The sequence below is a fragment of the Perca fluviatilis genome, chromosome 1, assembly GCF_010015445.1.
Source record: "Perca fluviatilis chromosome 1, GENO_Pfluv_1.0, whole genome shotgun sequence".
Taxonomy (NCBI): Eukaryota; Metazoa; Chordata; class Actinopteri; order Perciformes; family Percidae; genus Perca; species Perca fluviatilis.
In genome coordinates this window covers 7331015-7354405 of record NC_053112.1, presented here as the reverse complement: position 1 = coordinate 7354405, position 23391 = coordinate 7331015, and the positions used below count along the sequence as shown (strand labels likewise).

The 23391-nt window shown below is 40.2% G+C and overlaps 1 protein-coding gene across 5 annotated transcripts in view; it reads left to right on the top strand.

Moving 5' to 3' along the window:
- Positions 1–22450, top strand: part of LOC120569296 — a 40603-nt gene extending 18153 nt beyond the window's left edge. Inside the window, exons 4-9 of one of the 5 annotated variants that reach the window (XR_005640861.1) lie at positions 3021–3135; positions 17946–18018; positions 19339–19377; positions 19907–20019; positions 20774–20910; positions 21739–22450. Coding sequence is in view for 4 of the 5 variants with exons in the window: in XM_039817123.1 (XP_039673057.1) it covers positions 17914–18018; positions 19907–20019; positions 20774–21419 (864 nt within the window). In the remaining variant the exon portion in view is untranslated. Of the gene's footprint in view, positions 1–3020; positions 3136–17760; positions 18019–19338; positions 19378–19906; positions 20020–20773; positions 21420–21738 lie in introns of those variants that run through there. The other 4 variants (XM_039817131.1, XM_039817140.1, XM_039817152.1 and 1 more) reach the window with 4 other exon arrangements.
- Positions 22451–23391: the final 941 nt, after the last annotated feature.

Here is a 23391-nt window from a genome sequence, read left to right as displayed (position 1 = left end):
GATGTCCTCGTAGAGTTCTGAACCTTCGAGTACTCAACCTTTTTTCGATACAGTTGGTTTGAAAGCTTCACGGGTTCAAAAAGCTTCAGTTCGCCATCACTAGCAGCCAAAAACGGAGCCAGCCTTCCTGATCAGTTTGTTCGTAGTCAGTGATCCAGGAGACTGTGGGTGCACCGACACCCATCAGCTGCAGCTTCCCACCTAGTAGCAGTGGCTGGATGGTATTGAATGCACTGGAGAAATCGAATAAATGTGATCGTCCACTCCCAGACGAGGCTGGTAGCCAAACTGTTGAGGGTCCAGAGAAGTTCTCACCTGTGGCCTCAGGTAGGCCAAGACCAGCCTCTCCAGCACCTTCATCACATGGGATGTGAGAGGAAACTGCACATTTTAGAGTGGCCTTTTATTGTGTCCAGCCTAAGGGACACCTGTGCAATAATCCTGCTGTCTAATCAGAATCTTGATATGCCACACCTGTGACGTGGATGGATCATCTCGTGCTCACTAACACAGATTTAGACAGATTTGTGAACAATATTTGAGAGAAAAAAGCCTTTTGTGTATATAGAAAAAGTCTTAGATCTTTGAGTTCAGCTCATGAAAAATGGGGGCAAAAACAAAAGTGTTGCGTTTATAATTTTGTTCAGTGTAGATAGATTTCTATTGATCCCAAAAATGAAAAATTACAGTGTTACAGCAGCAAAATATCAGACACACAGCAAACATACAGAATATACATGAACTAATTGGATACAATATACATGAAATAATAAATAGGATAGAATACAAGAACAACTATATAAAATGTATACAAGTTAGGAATAAAGATGTTCAACTACTTAAATAATATTAATAAAGATGTAAGTAAACATATTGTGCAAGTTGCACTTAGTGCAGTTATGATGTCTATGAGTCTTATCTAACACTCAGTGATGAAGTGTTCAATGCAACTCCCAAAACACTTTTGTTTGCAGAGTAAAGTTGAAGTTGAAACTCAAACGGAACATGTTAGAGGGTGTTTCGAGGCCTCAGGCAAAACTGTAACTACAGTCTGCACACACTGTGCAGTGTACACACACTTTGTTCAAATGCTAACACGCTGCTGGCAAACGGTTAATACAGTGACATGCTAATGACACAAACTTCAGAAGTTTTCTTTGGTTCAAACTAGTAATAACAAGCAAACCTTAAATATTACACATGCTATAGAGGTTTATGGTTACTGAAAAATCCAAGCAAACTAAAATGCAACACTACAAACCACACAAACAAATTGACTCAGCTTATTGGTCAGATGTGTCTGGGGGCGGGAGCAAGACGGTAAATAGAGGGAGAAGGTCCTGTGTTCTGGACTAGTGCTTATTTCTCACATCTCCATCCATTGATTCAACTGTCTAATGGGTAAAAACACTACAGTCTACAGAGCAGCAGTACAGTGGAATAATCTACCCACAAATCTGAAACGGAGGGTTTCATAAAACATGTTTAAGTGGTTACAAAATACCATGTAGCATTTACAACTTCAATTCTTTATTTTTTTTTTAGTTTTTATGACCAAGAAAGAAAGTATGTTGACATAGCTACCCCGACCACCGGGCGCCTGCTATTATATGTCGATTGTATTCTCTGCACTTGTTGTCTAGTTGTTGTGCTGTTTTATCTTGTGGCGTGTTCAGTATTTCACTTTAGGACCCCAATGGAAATAAGCCTTCAGACTTTGTGTTTTTATAATCAGTGATGTTTAATGTCAGCCTATGTAATTACAGCTGGGCAGTGTTTTATGTCTTTAAATCATCAAACAGACAAACAAGCACAGGCTGAGTGAGGTTTAGAGCACATTGCTCTTCATCAGACTAAATACAAACTACAGTTAAAAGTCTAAATGAAAACATGAAAATATTTTCATAGGGTAAATTCATTTCATAAAGTTTTTACTGTGGTCAAAACATCCACCAGGACAACTTGTCACCGTTGAAATACATTGGAACTCTGTAATTGCGTAGCGAAGAATCACTTTAGAGACTTCAAATGATCAGTGATGGATTTGTAGCCATTTTTATAAACAGGCCCGCGCAGTTCTGGGTGACAAAACTGTAAGGGACAACATTTTGCTAATCATTTTCAAAGTTAAATTTACACACACACACAAGCTGATGACAGGAGTACAGACGCACGCATGCACTCACCACACACACACACACACACACACACACACACACACACACACACACACACACACACACACACACACACACACACACACACACACACACACACACACACACACACACACACACACACACACACACACACACACACACACACACACACACCCCCACACACACACACACACACACACACACACACACACACACACACACACACACACACACACACACACACACACATCGCACAATTTCCCTGTCTTCACTATGCCACTTTACAGAAAGCACACTAATATTATTATAGTAATATAATAGTATTATTATAGTTTGTAGTGTGTGACAGATGGTCAAGGATTATTAGTTTGCAGTTTGGTTGGGATCCTGTGTAGGAAATGTGTTGATGCACATTAGACTATTACATCAAAAAAGGAATAACATCTGTCAAACTAACTCTGGTAAAGGGTTGATTTTCTTTTAGAGAAAAATAATGAAGTATGTTTTTACTATTTTGTGAGTGAACAGCATCTTCATATAAGTGTTTTCACGTCTGCCTTGTTCGAGTCCGACGTTTACCCCTTACAAAAAGATGTAATACATATTTTGAAAAGAAAAATGGATAAAGTGCATAAAGTACACTGTGCCTAGACAGCTCTCTATGTGGTAGGAGTCCAGGAGTTTAGGAGGGGAGGATAGAGTGTGTCTGCTGCAGTGTCACTGGAACTTCCTCATTTCTGACAAAATGCAAAAGAGGAAATCTTAATGTTCAAATAATGGCATGGTGCCACTTTGAAGGTCTGACAATGGTCTCAGGCTCCTATATAAAATGTCCCTTCCTTCTGACTGTCTTCACTGCAGCAACACCTTGTCTCCAGACACAGAGGACGACAGCTTCAGAGACCTCATCGAACATCTTTCTCCTCCAGAAAAGGGAAGTTACACCTCCAAGGAACACCACAGAGCTGGGTTAAATGTATGGAATTTGTATACGAGATATTTCAGTGTAAAATGACAGTAAAGTTGTCTTGTACCGTATTGCATCGTTTTAACAGATATTTCTAAATGTGCATATTGTAGCATAAAGCATGGTGAACAATATAATAATGGTTAAAGCAACTAAGCAACTTTGAATGTTATATTGGGGGTTGTTTGGTTTGGGGGGCCATGACAACAATATTTCCTTTGAAGGGGAGCTGTGGTCGAATGAAGTGTGGCAGCTACTAACCTAAGAATATCTTTCAAAATAGACATTCATTAAAATTCAAGTATTAAATGTTATGCTCTGAATAATAAGTGTTTAAGACTACACAAGGGAAAAAAATACTTTTCAATTTGCTTGAAATAAGGCTGGGGTTCTTAAACCCTGAGACCCAACAGTTTAATTTTGTCCTGGGTGTCTGAGGGACCCAATGCTCATGGATGCTTGTTTAACCTCCATAATATCATGGTAATAAATAATATAATAATAATAATAATAATAATAATAATAATTAATTTATATATTTATAATAACAATTTGCACTACCCTACCCCACCCATACTGTTCTATTTATTTATTTACAAATGTACATACTGTAATTATACCTATCCATAGACATATTCTACTGCTCTTTGTTGGGTTCTCGTAGGGTACAGATTTGATCATTGGCAAATTATCAAAGATGTTTTATCAATATTAATAAAGTTATGAATATGGTTATTAATAACTTTATCAAATCAATAAACAATCAAAACGGTGCACCACCCTGCAAGTCAGGGACCAATAATCAAACTGTGGAACAGTCTCATTTCTGTGGTAATCCTTTAAAAGGAAACAAAGGAAGGGGTGATTTCGAGCATGGAGCTGTTCAGCCAGCAATTATCACAATAAGTACACAAATAATCACAAGCAACTGCTATTTAAGTATAATAAGATTTATTAACGTCACAATTATCAGTAGCTAATCAATAATCCTTCAATAATAAACTTATATACCTTTTACAATATCACAACCAAAACAAGCAAAAACAAAAGCAGCATGTGTCATGGACACGTCTGTGTCTGTGTCTGTGTGTGTGTGTGTGTGTGTGTGTGTGTGTGTGTGTTTGTGTGTGTGAGAGTGAGTGAGTGAAAGTGGAGGGGGCGGTGTCGAAATGTAGTTCTAACACAAAAACAACTACCAAAATGGCTACTCATGTGAGCTGCACAAAACTATTTAGCCTCAAGAGGGCTGTAGTGGTGCTGGGTGCACGAGGAGGGGTTGCTACGTGGCTAGCTTGTGTCCATGTGTGTGTTAGTAAAAGAAGAAAGGGTAAAGAAGGAGACACTCTGATCTTAGTTATCGATAATGACCAGCCCCCCCTCAGCCACTCAGGTCTGGACCACATGTGTAGTTGGGACAGACTCTGAGACTTTTGTCTTACTGAGGGAAACTTTGGTCATTATAACCACTCCAGTGGCTAACAGCTGATTTTCCGCAATTATCTCGCAGACAGTAGCTAAACTCCGTGAAAAGGAGTGATTTAACAGGTAGCGATTACAGTTTTACCAAGCTACTCAACACAACATATCAACAGTATCGTGATCAACGATAAATTCACAGAAACAGATTAATAATCACATATGGACCAATACATGATTAAAATCAGATCACATTAAATGGCAAACAATGGTTACAATAACCTTTGCTCATTAATGAAACAAACCAAACACACTAGTTCTAACGTCTGCCCAAAACTGTGTAAGCCTCTTACTGTATGTGTCGTTTGTAGTTAATCTCTCGCCAGAGTTTAACGATCCGTTTCGTCCAGAGAAGTGGACGACATGCGATCCAGGTCGACAAAGCAAGAAAACGGAACGTTGTCCTTTCCCTTGAATCCGGGCTGATTAAACCCGCTGCAGATGTGAGGAAATACTGGGCCAGTATTCCTCGGATCCCCTTTGTATCAGAAAGATAGGCCTACTTGATGTCCCAGCTCAATCTCGACCGGCGAGGTGAGGCTGGCTAGCTAGTTCGAACCGCTGCGCTTCCTGTCAGTAAAATGAATTACTGTGAAAAAGCAAAGATCTTGGGGTTAACAGGCTATTTATAGTTTGAGACCTCATGCTGTGTTTATGGTCCCGCTGAACCAATAGGAAGACTCAAAACTCTTGAAAGTGTGAAGACTACTGTCTTGTACCGTATTGCATCGTTTTAACATATTTCTAAATGTGCATATTGTAGCATAAAGCATGGTGAACAATATACTAACGGTTAAAGCAACTAAGCATCTTTGTACATGTTATATTGGGGGTAGGTTGGTTTGGTGGGCCATGACAAAAATATTTCCTTTAAAGGGGAGCTGTGGTCGAAAGAAGTTTGGGAACTGACCTACAGTATATATAACAAATATGCTAAGTTGCAAAGGTTCATAACAGAAACTAATAACTGTTATATTTTACCTGAGTCGACGGCTACAATGCTCAATATCCATAAGTGCAACCCAATCCACCAGTAAGGTACTATTTTACTATTGTAAATAGTACAAGCTATCGATCAAAGCTGTTGAACAAGCAGAAAACTAACTACAGGAAGGTGACATCCTCACTGTCATTAGAAATAGGACCAACACCTATCTTTCGCGCGACACGCAAGCGTGTTGGAAGCGTTTCCAGACAAAATAGAATACGAAAATATGTTTATATGTCATTTTGACATGAATACATTTAATAAATGACATTTTTATGTTTGAAAGTCTCTAGGTTTTTGACAAAATGCAGATATAAATGTAATTAAAAAAAATAAAATAAATAATTATCGATTTTTAAATATTGCACCTGTCAATACAGAAGGAAATATTCTGTAGCCTATTTTACCGTCAATACTGCTGATGTTGTCTTTGCTGTAATCAGATCAGTATATATTTATGTTTAACATGGTATTTCATTTCATCAATGGGAAACATCCATGTGTCCAGACAAGGCTAGCAGCAGCAGCAGCGCGTCAGATATGTTTCTGGTGTGTAAAGACATAGAAAAGGGTTATCTATTTACCTAAACAGTTTATGATGTTCTATTTGGTTTCATTGGAATTGTGGACCATGCAAAAACACATCATTTTGGTTATGGCGGAAAGTAAAATGGCTGCCCATGGCTGGCTCGAGGCATTTTATTGATGAAAATGTTAAGCACCCCAAACTGTACAAGTGTACCAAATTTCATGCTTTTATAAGAAAAGTGAACATAATTTTCACATATCATCAGGACTATCAGGATACATATCTTATCTCCCAAAACTCATCTGCATTTCAAATAACTATTGTTTTTGTTTTCCATCCAGTAAGGTCTCAGTCACTGCACTCATTGACAGTTCCTGAGTCTGTAAAAGGTTTTTTATGTTGTCCCACAATCCATGCAACTTTAAGGGAACATTCATTGGCATGTTGTTAGGCAGTGAACGATTGTGGACTCTGGTGAAACGATGATATTGGGCTCTAGCCACAGGCTCAGAACATATGAGGCGAACCGGTTTTTAACTCCCTATGGGAAGTACGACCATGAATTAATCTGTCCATTCTGGAACAAAAACTCTGTTTTCCCAGTCAATTTTCCTAGATTTTGAGCATGCGGTGTCTCACTTCTCTTCTCGACTGGCTATGTGTGTTTTACCGTCTATTTTCATACACAAGCCCACACTGCTCTAAATTGATAATTTGATTGGCTGATAAGCGTCAAAGGGATGACTTCCAATGCACATGACTGGTCTAAGCATCTCCTGTGACATACACCAACTACCGCAATGATGAGAAAAGTTGCGCAGGCAAAACAAAAAATAGGATTACCGTAAAAATCTAACAATAGGTCTGGGTCCGTATAGAACAGAGTCCAGATCCGGAGACCTATGCCTTAGGGGTACTTTGAAGTACTTTAGGGGGTACGCAAGATATATTTTATGCATAATTGCTAAAATAATTTTACTATAATAATGAATAAATTTAGTGTTGGCTTCATTTCAACATACAGTGCCTTGCGAAAGTATTCGGCCCCCTTGAACGTTTCGACCTTTTGCCACATTTCAGGCCTCAAACGTAAAGATATAAAACTGTAATTTTTTGTGAAGAATCAACAACAAGTGGGTCCCAATTATGAAGTGGAACGAAATTCATTGGCTATTTCAAACTTTTTTAACAAATAAAAAACTGAAAAAGTGGGCGGCCAAAATTATTCAGCCCCTTTACTTTCAGTGCAGCAAACTCTCTCCAGAAGTTCAGTGAGGATCTCTGAATGATCCAATGTTGACCTAAATGACTAATGATGATAAATAGAATCCAGCTGTGTGTAATCAAGTCTCCGTTATAAATGCACCTGCTCTGTGATGGTCTCAGAGGTCCGTTAAAGCGCAGAGAGCATCATGAAGAACAAGGAACACACCAGGCAGGTCCGAGATACTGTTGTGGAGAAGTTTAAAGCCGGATTTGGATACAAAAGATTTCCCCAAGCTTTAAACATCCCAAGGAGCACTGTGCAAGCGATAATATTGAAATGGAAGGAGTATCAGACCACTACAAATCTACGAACGACCCGGCCGTCCCTCTAAACTTTCAGCTCATACAATGAGAAGACTGATCAGAGATGCAGCCAAGAGGCCCATGATCACTCTGGATGAACTGCAGAGATCTACAGCTGAGGTGGGAGACTCTGTCCATAGGACAACAATCAGTCGTATACTGCACAAATCTGGCCTTTATGGAAGAGTGGCAAGAAGAAAGCCATTTCTTAAAGATATCCATAAAAAGTGTCCTTTAAAGTTTGCCAAAAGCCACCTGGGAGACACACCAAACATGTGGAAGAAGGTGCTGTGGTCAGATGAAACCAAAATCAAACTTTTTGGCAACAATGCAAAACGTTATGTTTGGCGTAAAAGCAACACAGCTCATCACCCTGAACACACCTTCCCCACTGTCAAACATGGTGGTGGCAGCATCATGGTTTGGGCCTGCTTTTCTTCAGCAGGGACAGGGAAGATGGTTAAAATTGATGGGAAGATGGATGGAGCCAAATACAGGACCATTCTGAAGAAGAAAACCTGAATGGAGTCTGCAAAAGACCTGAGACTGGGACGGAGATTTGTCTTCCAACAAGACAATGATCCAAAACATAAAGCAAAATCTACAATGGAATGGTTCACAAATAAACATATCCAGGTGTTAGAAGGGCCAAGTCAAAGTCCAGACCTGAATCCAATCGAGAATCTGTGGAAAGAACTGAAAACTGCTGTTCACAAACGCTCTCCATCCAACCTCACTGAGCTCGAGCTGTTTTGCAAGGAGGAATGGGCAAAAATGTCAGTCTCTCGATGTGCAAAACTGATAGAGACATACCCCAAGCGACTTACAGCTGTAATCGCAGCAAAAGGTGGCGCTACAAAGTATTAACTTAAGGGGGCTGAATAATTTTGCACGCCCAATATTTCAGTTTTTTATTTGTTTAAAAGGTTTGAAATATCCAATAAATTTCGTTCCACTTCATGATTGTGTCCCACTTGTTGTTGATTCTTCACAAAAAATTACAGTTTTATATCTTTATGTTTGAGGCCTGAAATGTGGCAAAAGGTCGAAAAGTTCAAGGGGGCCGAATACTTTCGCAAGGCACTGTATAAATTAGGGATCGACCAAAACTGTTTTTAAAGGCTGATACCAATTATTAGAAGTTAATGAAACCAATAACCGATATTTGGAACCAATATTCTACAGTGAAAATGAAAATCTTTAAGTCAAAATTAAGATTTTGGAATGTTACTCCAACACAAAACTTTGTTTAAATGCTTTAAGCAATTATTGAATAAATTAGAAACTTTGAACACAATCCCCACTAACATATAGTCAGATAGTGTTGTGGGCGGGACATTAAGTCAGAAGCAGAGGGACGGACACAGAGCTGTAGCCGAGCCAAAGTAGAACACTTTTTAATTTAATTAACTTTATCGGTTATCAGGCAAATAAAACGCTGATACAGATAATCTGCAAACTGCCAAAATCGGCCACGATAATCGGTCTATCTCTACAAAGTAACTAACTTTTTCAGCCAGGGCAGTTCTAAGGCTGTTTAGTAAATCAGAAACTGATGGCGCAGCGCTGTATTGTACCTTTTTTTTTCTACAAAAAATGTTCAGGGGGTAAAGGGGTGGGACATTATTGTATAACGTTTGAGAACCACTGTCCCATATTCATACACAGAATTCAAATTTAAAAAATGAAATCTTTCTGAATGGGATAAATGGCTTTGGTTTGGTGCCTCTGGGCCCTATCTTGCACCCGGCGCAGGGCAGCGCAAAGCCTGACGCAGTTGTCAATTTCCCGTCCAGCGCCCGTGTCCCATGGACATGCTGGTCTTACAGGGAGGTGTGTTCAGGTGCATTCTGGGCGTGCTGGTCTTACAGGGAGGTGTGTTCAGGTGCATTCTGGGCGTGCTGGTCTTACAGGGAGGTGTGTTCAGGTGCATTCTGGGCGTGCTGGTCTTACAGGGAGGTGTGTTCAGGTGCATTCTGGGAGTATTGCGATCTTGAGACAGCGGGAAGTGATCGCGCCATTGACCAACAAAAACCAGAGGCCTGTACTACGAAGCAAGATTTGGCGTTAACGAGCTAACTTAAGGCTCAACCCAGGATTTTCTTTTTTTTTTAAGATTATATTTTTGGGGCATTTTAGGCCTTTAATTGACAGGACAGCTGAAGACGTGAAAGGGGGAGAGAGAGGGGGGGATGACATGCAGCAAAGGGCCGCAGGTCGGAGTCGAACCCACGACCGCTGCGTCGAGGAGTAATCCTCTATACATGGGCGCCCGCTCTACCAACTGAGCTATCTGGACGCCCAACCCAGGATTTTCTGTACTACGAAGGTGGATCAGTTGTTACCGGGTTCAATCGCCGTGGTAACTCATGCTGAACACCTAACCTGGTCGGGAGCAGGTTAAGTTGGAGATCAGAGATCAACCGGTGTTAAAGCACCGCCTACTGACCAATCAATACTCGATTGATAACGGCGTCACCGTTCTTAAAGAAGATCAGGCGGAGCTCGGTGGAGAGAGAGAGAGAGAGGGGGAGAGAGGGGTGCGCTCATAAAAGTTAAAACATTGAGAGACCAACAACCCCGTTAACATGGGCATTTTTATGAAATATAGCCTATATATTTTAATGGGAGGGAATTACATATCGGCTTCTTGAGCCATGTGTCGCCAATACGCACATCGGTTTGAATTATGTTTTTATATTTTTTATTTGCTCTCACGGTCGCTTCCCACTGCCAGGGTTGCAACTGAAATAATAGGCTAAAGCAACGACAGTTTATGGAAAGCACAAGTGTAATTATGGTCAGATCTTGGTCCTGATTGATGAGGAAGTGATATTAATAAGAGTTGTGATTTAAACATCTACAGCGTCGGCTATTTATTTATTTTTTTGCCAGCTTTCCTCCTGTTTTAGGAAGCAGCGACTGTATTGCGTTTTCCCTGTAAAACCGTGTCTGTGTTCTTCATATTTATGGAGAATTATAATTTGCTCTTCTTATATATAACATGCGGCTCTGGTAGATGTTTGCGATTGGTCGTGGTGCGCAAACACCGCCTCTTTTATGTGAACGCGCGCGCCGCTGGATTGGGAAACCCTGGAATGACTGAACTAGTTGATAACCAGTGTCGTAGTACAGGTTATGCGGGACCGCGGTTGTTAGGTTAGGTGAAGCCGGATAACTGAAAGAAATCCAGGTTGATCTTGCTTCGTAGTACAGGCCTCTGGTCTAAAGTCAATAACGCAGCATTTCATTGTTATTTTAACAACCTAGGCTTATGCACAGCGTGCGCACACTATGCTTGTTACACACACACAGAAGGGCACAAAGAAAAAGAAAAAACTAAATTAGAAAGAAACACAGGAAACACCCCTAAGGCACAACTTTGCCCGCAGCACTGTTCTAGTGCGGTATCTACACATCCAAACGTTCCTGTCTGTCGGCCCACATATTCTCATCCACATCACACCGGATATTTTCCCTTGCAATGCAACGTGGAAAAAATCTTTTGGAATGCCTTATCCATCCTCTGCAGGAGTCTACTGTGATGTCCTCACATGCTGCATCCATTGCAGCCAGCAGGGTCATCTGTGTGTGTGGTTGACAATCGTACACCTTCCACCTCCAAGCTGAAAAGAACTCCTCAATTGGGTTAAGGAATGGTGAATAAGGTGGGAGGAATTCTATGAGCATCCTCGGGTGGGTCACAAACCATTGCCTAATGATGTCTGATCGATGGAAACTCACATTATCACAAATGACCACATACTTTGGCAAATCCACTCTAAACAGACCCCTCTCATCATCAGGGATGAGAGCCCTGTAGAGAGTCTCTAAAAAGTTGAGTAGATGCTGGGTGTTGTATGGCCCTATTAGGGGGATATGGGTTAGGACACCATGCTCCGAAATAGCAGCACACATGGTGATATTTCCTCCCCGTTGGCCTGGCAAATCCACAGTAGCTCTGTGACTGATGATATTCTGACCCCGCCTTCTGCATTTGGTCAGGTTGAAGCCAGCCTCATCCACGTATACAAAGTTGTGAGAGGGTTCACTTGATTCCAACTCCATTATACGCTATATCCCAGAACACACAGTTGAATTTGTTTTCGTAAGGAAGAGTGACATAAAATGTACATATATTGCATGTTCCTTCCACAGCAATGGACATGTGTGCAGTTTATGACAAATAGTTCAACAATTTTGCATGTAATGGCTTAAGCAAGGAACTAATGCCTAGATGTTTTGAGGGGTAAGACTATTCAACAGAGAACCATCTACTATATTTTGATCAACATGACATGAGCAATTGAAAATGTGGAAAAAAGCTGACACTTGTACATTATCAATTGCAATATGTACAAAAGCAATTGCAATTTGTTCAAAGGAATAAGAAAGTGCTTTAATGATGTGCACAAGTGACTAGATGATTTGGAATTTGTACAAGTAGTATCAAGAATTGCACTTTTGATCTAAGAAATGCACCAAAGCGACTGAGAAAAACTGTAATGGGTGAGCTAGAGGCCACCCCCCCAAAAAAAATTAAAAAGTCAAATATTTTGACTGTATTATTGTATATGTCTCATTTAGCTTTATTTCTTACAGTTTGGGCCTCATAAAGCCCCCAAAAATTCGGCAAAAAATCATAGAAAAAAGTGACAAAAACGTTGAAAAAAGCACAGAAAAAGGTAGAAAAAGGCTGGAAAAGGCGACAAAATTGTCTAAAAAAGCAACAAAACCTCAGAAAAAGTGACAAAACATGGGAAACAGCGACAAAAACGTCAGTCAAAAAAGGGACGAAAAACGTAAAAATGTAATGTGAACCTGAATTGAAATGCAGGCCGGTTCAAAATCTGCAAGGGGCCGTCTTTGAGTTTGACACATTTGGTTTAAAGAAACGCAAACAACCCAGAGGTATTTTTCTCCTATCCCAGAATGCATCTGTGAATGCATCAGCCAGATCTTACTTCACAGAGCTGTGGAGATAGAGCCGGCAACGAGAGATACTTCAAGTAAACACTCCCCTCCTGTAGGGGACGTTTCTAACTGATGTGTGATGTCTGTGTCAGGCAGTAACAGAGAGGTAATTTCCCTTCTTTTTTTGTAATCCTTTCATCAACCAGTAGAGAACATTACATGATCACATGAATCCAAATGACTCCCTGAACACCACCCAATGCTATGGTGACAGTTGAACACGTTGGACTTTTCTCTGGTACATCTCATCACTGTTCATCTGAAATTTGAGCCATGACAGAAATACGAATGAGTCATTCTCAAAGTTCCCCTTTAATTGTTTTTTAATGTTTATCTCTAACATTATCAAGTCTAAGACTCAAAACTTGTGCTGTAAGGTTGACTGTTGTTCCTGTTTCCCTTTATGCTGAAATCTTCATAATGCAAGTCAGAAATGAAGAATTAAAGATTAGTATACGACTTGGCGTAGTGGAATGACGAACTCTTATGTTGAGCTGGAGCTCCAAAGTCAGTAAACCGTGATGTGTTTGGACTAGTTGCAGAAACGGGGGCAGATGTGCTACAGCTTTTATTGTTCTTTTTGTATGTTCTTTACCAAGCAGCGTGAAAGCAAGCAGCGCTTGCTCTCACTACCAACAACTGATTTTTTAATATTTGCCTTTCAGAGGGAAGCCCTAACTTCTAATAAACAGAGTTGAATTTAGAAACTTTTATAAAAAGGCCCTAACAGTCCTTCAATTCTGGGTAACAAAACTGTATTAGATAAATAATAATAATAGTGTAATAATACTGTATATTTATTAATCCTGCAAGGGGAAATTGCAATGTTTTCACTCTGTTGTTATTACACACAGGCCTGAATTACACACACATGCTCAGTACCTATACATGCACTAAATGGAGAAATGTCAGCATGGGGGGCACCCTGAGCAGTTGGGGTGCCTTGCTCAAGAGCACCTTGGCAGTGACCAGGAACTGGCACCTCTCAGCTACCAGTCCACCACCATTCTTTGGTCCGTAGGGGGACTTGAACCAGCCACCCTCCGGTTCCCAACCCAACTCCCTACACACTGAGCGACTGCCACCCCTAAATTAAGAAAAGCTTAAATAAACTCATCATATTTAATATGTAAATGCGAATCCTTTGAGGTAATTTAGAGGTTGTTAGCAGGTTCGGATGAGGCCGGTATCCACCCCGTTTAAAATACAGAACTTACAACACTTTTAGAAAGGCTGTTTGTGTGTTGTCATGTAGACAAGGAAACACAGTTTATGGCGTGTGACGTCAAGAGTTCGTTATCTGCTTTGTGAGGCGTCAAAAATGAGTCAGCGTTTCTTGCGATGGCAGACGTGGCCAAAATAGTAACAGGACCATACCAACCAGATGGTGTATACAAATAAACCATGTTATTTAGGGTTTCTCCTAACTCAGAATTGGCCGTTGGGGGGTGGCTACGCACGACAGTAATGAGTCTGTGTTACCCTATATTTTTTTTAAGATTATTTTGGGGTATTTTTAGGCCTTTATTCGACAGGACAGCTGAAGACATGAAAAGGGGGAGAGAGGGGGACCAACTGAGCTATCCAGGCTGGTAGGGGATTCAGAGAGTGTCGGACCCAAATGCAGAGACAGCAGGCAGTGGTGAGCTTGAGGATTTAATACCATAAAACCCATACAAACAAAAGGAGTCCTGAACAAAGCAGGCAAAAGTAGTCCAAAACGTAGTGGAAGTCAAAAAACAAGAATCACAAGAAACAGGAACACCGAGACAAAGGTGTAGAGAACACACACACACACACACACACACACACACACACACACACACACACACACACACACACACACACACACACACACACACACACACACACACACACAGGTTTGTGGCACTATCTTCGTGGGGACCCGTCATTGACATAATGCATTCCCTAGCCCCTTACCCTAACCTTAACCCTTACCCTCACCCTAACCACAACCTAATTCTAACCCTAATCCTAAAACCAAGTCTTAACCCTCAAACAAAAACACTTCTTTCTGCCTCTATGTATTAATGCTCATGGGTAGCCTAAATGGGTTCCATTCAGACCTTAATATTAAGTCTTTTTCTGTTATATGTCAACAAGACAATTTCACCTGTCTATACCCAATGTTTAGATCTGTTGTGCTATTTATGCAAATTAGCACATACGTAATTAGATTATGCTCAGATTATGAGTTTGCCCATGTTAACAAACAGTACGACAACGTTCTCTCTACACAGACTTTAAACGCGAACTTATTTTTCGTGTGTTTTTATACTTTTCTAGTATCAATCATTTAAATGGGAAACTTTTTATATCTTGTAGGTTATACATTTTGAACCCCTCTGTCATTGTATCCATCATTTTTATTGTTAATAAACAAATCACATCCATCCCCCTCACTTTTGAAAAGCTTGCTACACCCCTGATGAGAACTGATCTTCCTGTAGGCTTTCTATGAATGGCTTGAAACAAGGTAACAAAGGCATTTTTTCCACAAAAAAATGTTACAGAGTCCATGGTAGAACTTCAGACATTACCACAAAGTCATGAAATGCGTGTGGCAGGGCACCTTTAATAAAAACTAGAAAAACTAGAAAATTAAAGGCAAACAGAAACCTCCAGGAGGCACAAAGACGAGCCACACTACGTGACATCAGGGTATGGAGGAAGTGACGAGGTGTACCAAGGTACCAATGTGGTTACTGCAACATATAAAACCATTACAGCACCAAATGGAAACCAGTATACTGGACATGCAGAGGCCTGTGTGCTGGACAATATAAAACTTTTAGCAGACTGTAGTGAGGGTAAAATTCTGGTCCTCTATTCTGACCCTTCTCCATGTGCTGCCAAGTGTACAAACCCAGACAATCTCAATAATATCTCAGAAAAGATTGATAACGGGGCGAATAGCTCACTCAGTAGAGCGTGCGCCCCATGTAGGCTGAGTCTTTGGCAGCATCTGGGAATCCAACCCGCGGCCCTTTGCTGCATGTCGCTGGTAGGCAAACTGTAGAGGGTCCAGAGAAGATCTCACCTGTGTTCTCAGGTAGGCCAAGACCAGCCTCTCCAGCAGGCCAGCTGACAGTCTTGCCTGGGCCTGGGACGAGATAAGCTTAGATGGGCCCCCCGTGCCCAGATCTCTCCTTTTCCCTTGCTTTTCCTCTCCTCTGCTCTTCCTCTCCTGTTCCTCTCCTCTTCCTCTCCTGCTCCTCTCCTCTGATCTTCCTCTAATCTGATCTTCCTCTCCTCTCCTCACATCTCTCACTGAAATTAAGTGTGTGATCAGTCTCTGATCCATCCTGCTCATACTCTCCAACAGGGCAGCGGGCCCCTCCCGCATCTCTCTCTCTCTCTCTCTCTCTCTCTCTCTCTCTCTCTCTCTCTCTGTCTCTCTCTCTCTCTCTCTCTCTCTCTCTCTCTCTCTCACCGGTAGCCTGACTCTGTCCCTCCGTTGCGGGGCAGCGGGCCCCTCCCGCATCACTCTCTCTGTCCCCTGACAGCAGCTGGATCTCTCTCCTCTCTGTCTCATCCTCTCTGACGGAGCTACCAAACTCAACTCTTTCTGTAAAAGAGAACGTGTTGTGTCAGGCTTTAATACAAGCTAATGGACGTTAACATGAGAGCTGGCCTGTTAGCTTACGTTACATGGCTCGTAAACGTTGGCTGCGCTGTTTCTTACCTTGCTCTACGTTGACAGTTCCAGCTTCACCGTCACCACCTTTTTCTTTTTTTTTTATATTTATTTAGAAAATCTCTAAGGCCTCTATTTTCTTCTTCTCTTTTCCTTCCTTTTCTGAGCACCGGACTTGTGCTGACCGGAAATTTTGAGCGTACTGAACTCCAACAACATCAAATTTTGATCAGTGGCCAAACCATATTTGTGTTGGGGGTGGGGGGGTTCTTGACCACTATTTCAAGGACAATTAGGAAGAAAACAAATAAAAAGCTTTTATGTTCTCAAATATTACATATTTTTTTCCACAAATAGGCCTATTAAAAGTTTTTTTTTTCAATTATTCCATAATTTAATGAGGGCCCAGTTCTGGGCCCCCAGTTCTGGGCCCCCCCCTACTCTGGGCCCGGGACAACAGACCCGTTTGTCCCCCCCTATCGGCGGGCGTGCTCTCCAGCACCTTCATCACATGGGGTGTGAGAGCCTCAGGGCGGTAGTCCTTGAGGGCAGATGGAGTCAACTTCTTGTGGACCGGGACAAGGCAGGACGTCTTCCACAGCAGCGGCCCCCTCTGCAGGCTCAGGCTCATGCATCAAGTGCTACAACAATGGAGCACTTTCAGATGAGTGTGTTAATAACTAGACATGAATGTGTCTAAACCACAACAGGGGCTGGGGTAGAGTTGCCATGGACTAGAGGAGGTCTGGGGACCACAGTGATTCAGGTCCAACTGATGGGAACACCAACACAACTAGATCCTACTTAATAAAGACAGCTGAAGACATGAAAGGGGAGAGAGAGGGGGAATGACAGGTAGCCACTTTTATAAACAGGCCCGTGCAGTTCTGGGTGACAAAACTGTATGGGACAACATTTTGCTAATCATTTTCAAAGTTAAATTCACACAAGCTGATGACAGGAGTACAGATGCCCGCACGCACGCACGCACGCACGCACGCACACACACACACACACACACACACACACACACACACACACACACACACACACAGCAGAAGTCTTCATCTTGTCTTCATCTCTTGATGACCTCAATCAGCTCAGCGTGGGATCACTGCTACAGTTGGTCCCACTGATAGAGTGTGTGTTTGTTGCCTGTTACACAAATACATATCCTCTTTGACATAATTTTACTCTTTTTATTCACTTATTTTATATGAAACTTTTGAACACTTATACTTAAAATGTACTGATGATATTGTATGTCTATTTTACCTTTGGTATGTCCTTTGGGTGTGTTTCTTTTATAAACCATTGCAGGTTTTCACCTGTTTGAAAAAAATTAAAGAATCAATGAATAAATTGAAGAATTCACTAACACCAACATTTAGAACATTCCTGTTTATTTAGGTTGATTTAGTTTTACTGAACAGTTTTACTTGTCATTTATTTCTATTTCTTCGAAATGTATTCTGCAGTGTCACTGTAACTTCCTCATTTCTGAGAAAATGCAAAAGATGAAATCTTAATACTGAAAATAAGGTCATGGTGCCACTTTGAAGGTCTGACAATGGTCTCAGACTCCTCTATAAAATGTCCCTTCCTTCTGACTGTCTTCACTGCAGCAACACCTTGTCTCCAGACACAGAGGACGACAGCTTCAGAGACCTCATCGAACATCTTTCTCCTCCAGAAAAGGTAAGTTACACCACCAAGGAACACCACAGAGCTGGGTTAAATGTATGGAATTTGTATACGAGATATTTCAGTGTAAAATGACAGTAAAGTTGTCTCGTACCATACTGCATCGTGTTAACAGTGTGCATATTGTAGCATAAAGCATGGTGAACAATATAATTATGGTAAAAGCAACTAAGCATCTCTGTACATGTTATATTGGGGGTTGTTTGGTTTGGGGGGGCCATGACAAAAATATTTCCTTTGAAGGGGAGCTGTGAAGTTTGGGAACTGACCTATATAAGAGGAATGAAGTGTTGCAGCTACTAACCTAAGAATATCTTTCAAATAGACATTCATTAAAATTCAAATATGAAATGTTCTGCTCTGAATAATTAATGTTTAAGAAATAGTTTTAAATTTGCTTGCAATAAGGCTGGGTTTCTTAAACCCTGAGACCCAAAATGTACACCATAATATTATGGTAATAATATAATTATAATACTTACTCCATTTTCAATATTGGGCAGAAAGGTTAAAATAATAAAATTTATAGAACATCAGTATATCTTCTCAAGTTTCCCAAACCTGGATTCATAATGTCAAACTAACATTAACCATTAGTGGCTGAGTTACTAACTGACTGACTTTAAGAGAAAAGGAAAAACAACACATTTAAAAACCTGTTATAGAGAAAACCACATCTGAATGACTTTGTTTTCTTGGCATGTCATTCTGTTATGTTTGTACTTCTGTTTCTCTGTAAGCGTGCTGTCTCCATAACGTACAGTTTGTGACAAATAATTTCCTCTTGTGGAGGGTTTTCCCTGCTATTATAAGGTTTAGGTGCAGCACCCGAGCTGTTTTGGGCAGCACCTAATGAATGTAACTAAAAGACCTTTCTCAGATCTAATGACTGTAGTTGGACTTTCTTGGCAAGTTTTGTCTTAACATTTTTTGAGTGTTTTTTATTTATGATCTGCTCTAGCTTTTCAAACTTATAAGACACAGATATGGTGATAATAACAGTTCAAAATGATGTGAAAAAGAGACACAAAACTACCACAAAGGGACACAAACTGACTACAAAGAGACACAAAAGCCCACATAAAAACACAAAAACATGGGGAAATTGATTTTTTTTATACCTTGAAAAATGTAACATTTTCTTTTGGAAGGACGCCTAAACCCCCCCGCCAAATAAACACACCTAAGTCTTCCACAAACTGAGAGAAATCACTGCCCTTGTGGACAATAAAGTCAATAGGATTTACTAAAAAGATCATGTAACTTCCACATGATGGGAATAAATCTATCTCTTTTTTGTCTTTTCTGTTGTAGTTTTTAGACTGACAAACCCTTTGAGCAACAATCCTGAAGGTGAGCAATGTTCTTCTCTCAGAAAACTTATGAGCAAGCTGAACATAAACTGGCAGAAATGTGAAGATTTATAAAGAGCATATATATTTATTGCATTGTGTATCTCTAGATACTCTAGATGACTGCTCTCTGTTGAACTGTGACTTTTCTGTTGGTTCATAATTGTTAATAATTAATATTCAGATAGAAGTGAATTATGTTATCATAGCATGTTAACAGGCAGGCAGGTTTGGGTGTAAAACATTTTTGTTGTTGTTGAAAATGGCTAAATTTGGTTTAAGAGGTAAAGTCTTACCTGCATAAAACCAGTGTTTTAAAAGCATTTCAGTGACTTCATTTCAACATGTTTATTTCAAAGTTAACATTCTTATTTCATAGCATGTGCTATTAAGTCAAGTTTGATTTTTATTAAATTAAAGGGTGCATAAAGAAGTGGCCATGTACAGTAGGAAAACTTTTCACTTTCATGTTCTATCATAACTTTTAAACCTAATATTAATTTATTAATTAAAACTTGTTCTGTGTGCAGATGGCTGGCCTGTGTTGGATGGCTGTGGTGCTGGCCTTCAGCCTGTCTGTTGGAAACACTGGGGCTATGGATCAGAATAAGGTCCAGAAACTTGCAAAATACATCCTGAACAAGTGAGTCAAAATGTTTTGCTACTTGTTGGAAGTACAGAAAAGTTCAGTATTGTTTAAAAAAAAAAGAGTTATTGATGAATAAAGTTGATGTAAGTCACCACAAGATTTCAATCAACAACAACAGATGAAGACTGAAATCTGTTTTAATAGTAATAACATGAACTCAGATATTGAAATTCAATGTTCCCTGGGAGGGGCAGTTTATGTTTATGAATCATTTCAACATTTGAGTGATTGCATTATGGAAGAGGTTCCAGCTATAATTAATGTTGTATGAACTAAAATGCAGCCTTTAAATGCAATAACTCATCAAGCAATCCTTGGGCCATGTATATACTTAATAAGTCAGTTCATTTGAAAATAAAGAATTTCAAAGAAAGATAAGTAACGTGCCTTTTAATTTTTATTATTTTGATGAATATTATTTTTGTTTATTTATTAACTGGCCTCCTGTCATTTTGCAAAGATGACCCCCGGGCAAAGTGACTTCAGTATCTCTGCTGCTGTAGACTCTTAGTGTTGTTTTATCTAGTCTGCTGACCTTTTAGTGAAGTCTCCACTATCTTTGGTTCTACATCTCCTTGGCTGGTTGAGTGATGGAGAGGTCGCTATTCATGGTTCTATATCTCTAAAATCAACTTTGTCCATTAATACAACTATTTATTTATTCTTCTACTATGAATATATATCCATCCATCCAACTTTGGATCTGTACTTATCCTCTTACACATTGTGTGTCTGTTTTCTTTGGCAGCTGCTTCCTAGGAGAAGGACAGGTCAGTTTGGCTGTAAACTTCCCAGCGAACCTGGACCAGAACAGTCTTCACAAGATCTCAGAAGAATGTGCACTTATAAAAGATAAGATCGGACAACAAGATGGACTGTACAAAGGTACCATTATGGTTGCAGCAAAACATAAAACAATTCAATCAAAGAGTAGACAACCATATACTGAGCATGCAGAGGAACGAGTACTGGACAACATGCAACACTTAGCTGCCAATAGTGCGGGTAAAAGTCTGATCTTCTATTCTTTCCTTTCTCCATGCACCAAGTGTACAACGCAAGGCGGTCGTCATAATATCTTAGACAAGATTAAAGATAAAATTGACAAAAAAGGATGGAACGACATTGCCTTTGTGTTTTCCAAAGTATACACCAGGACCAAAAATTACAAGGGGGATGTTCCCTTATTTGAAGATACAATTAAAACCACCCTTGAAAATCTTGGAACAACTATATTTGATGACAACATATTTCATTGTTACTCCCCAAAAAGAAGTCCATTCAAATGCATCAAGTGCCTCAGCAATGCATCTCCAAGACATGTAGATGAAAACTGTCTTACAAACGAAGACGACCTGTATAGCTCAGTTGGTAGAGTGGGCGCTCATATATAGAGGTTTACTCCTCGATGCAGTGGGCCTGAGTTTGACTCTGACCTGCAGCCCTTTGCTGCATGTCATTCCATCTCTCTCTCCCCTTTCATGTCTTCTGCTGTCCTGTGCTGAAAATGCCACCCAAAAAAACTAGACATAAATGTGTAAACCCAACAGGGGCTGTGGTAGAGTTGCCATGGAGTAGAGGAGTTCTGGGCTCTACTGTTTTAGGACCAACTGATGGGAAACAAACACAAACACAACTGGATCCTACTGAAATTACATTTAAAGAAATGGATTGATTTATGCCTAACAATGCGCTTTCTCCTTTAAACTACAGTGGGAGCTTAATAAAGTGACACGCTGGGGACACAAACACATGTCAGAAGTTTGCTTTGGTCCAATCATTAACCAGCATTTTCCTGCACACGAGGTTTTAAGTGATTGTTTACCTTAACACGGACTGATTTTGGGGTTGTTCCATTTAACTGTTGTGAATTACCAAATGCCTGCTCTTAATGGTTGAGTCTCTTTAAATCAGAGTGTGGTCTAGACTTACTCTGTCTGTAAAGTGTCCTGAGATAACTACTGTTATAATTAATAAGAATCATGTCCTTCAATGACTCTCAGTGGTTTTAGGTTAGGAGGAATTTTCTGTCTATCCAAATAAAAAACTAAACTAACTGAAATACGGTAGACTGCTGCAGAGTTTAAACAGCCAGATAATTAAATGTTTAAGTGTATTATAATTATTGCCAATATAAACAAAATTGAAAGAGATTTGAGATTTTGAACTGAGATTTGGTGAAAAAGTAGGCTGACTCCATTCAACCTAACCAGTTACTGTAACGCTGAACATATTCTACCCTATTCCAAAAAGTCAAATAGTAAAAATGTTGTTTATCAAATACTAATCATGTTAAATGTGGATGTTTAATGTGTATCAACCTCAGTATTTACATGAATCATGTCATTGTACTCAATACTTGTGTAAAGCAAACTGAATCCTCTGATGTTGTGCTCTTTCTGATTAAAGCTTAGCTCAGCATCCACTCTGGTCTGTCTCTGGGTTATTTGGGAACTCCTGCATAACAATACTGTTATCTGATAAACTGTTTGATCAATGTAAGTTCAACATACTTTACTAACAGTACTACTTCATAGCTTATGAGCTCATATCTTGCATTATACAGGGAGGTGTCTCTGTTGCTCTATACAACATTACAGTAAACCATGCAACACTATGCTACTGTATAATACACCAAACAATACAATAGAATGACATCGGGGGGTGATCCAATTGGACATACGAGTGGAACCAAACCCAATCCATTAAGGGAAGAAGACACATAGGTCATTTGAAAAAATGTTGGGTTAAAAAGTCAGTAAGTAAACTGTATTTATAAAGCACTGTTCAAAACCATGGTTACACTGTACAGAGCAACATTAATTATCATTAATAAAAACTAGAAAAACTAGAAAATAAAAGGCAAACAGAAGTCAAACACTTAAAAAATACATCCAGGAGGCACAAAGACGAGCCACACTACGTGACATCAGGGTATGGAGGAAGTGACGAGGTGTACCAAGGTACCAATGTGGTTACTGCAACATATAAAACCATTACAGCACCAAATGGAAACCAGTATACTGGACATGCAGAGGCCTGTGTGCTGGACAATATAAAACTTTTAGCAGACTGTAGTGAGGGTAAAATTCTGGTCCTCTATTCTGACCCTTCTCCATGTGGTGCCAAGTGTACAAACCCAGACAATCTCAATAATATCTCAGAAAAGATTGATAACAGGGCGAATACTAGCTCACCCGGTAGAGCATGCGCCCCATGTAGGCTGAGTCTTTGGCAGCATCTGGGGTTGGAATCCAACCCGCGGCCCTTTGCTGCATGTCGCTGGTAGGCAAACTGTAGAGGGTCAGGAGAAGATCTCACCTGTGGTCTCGGGTAGGCCAAAGCCCTATTCGCAAGGGATAAGTA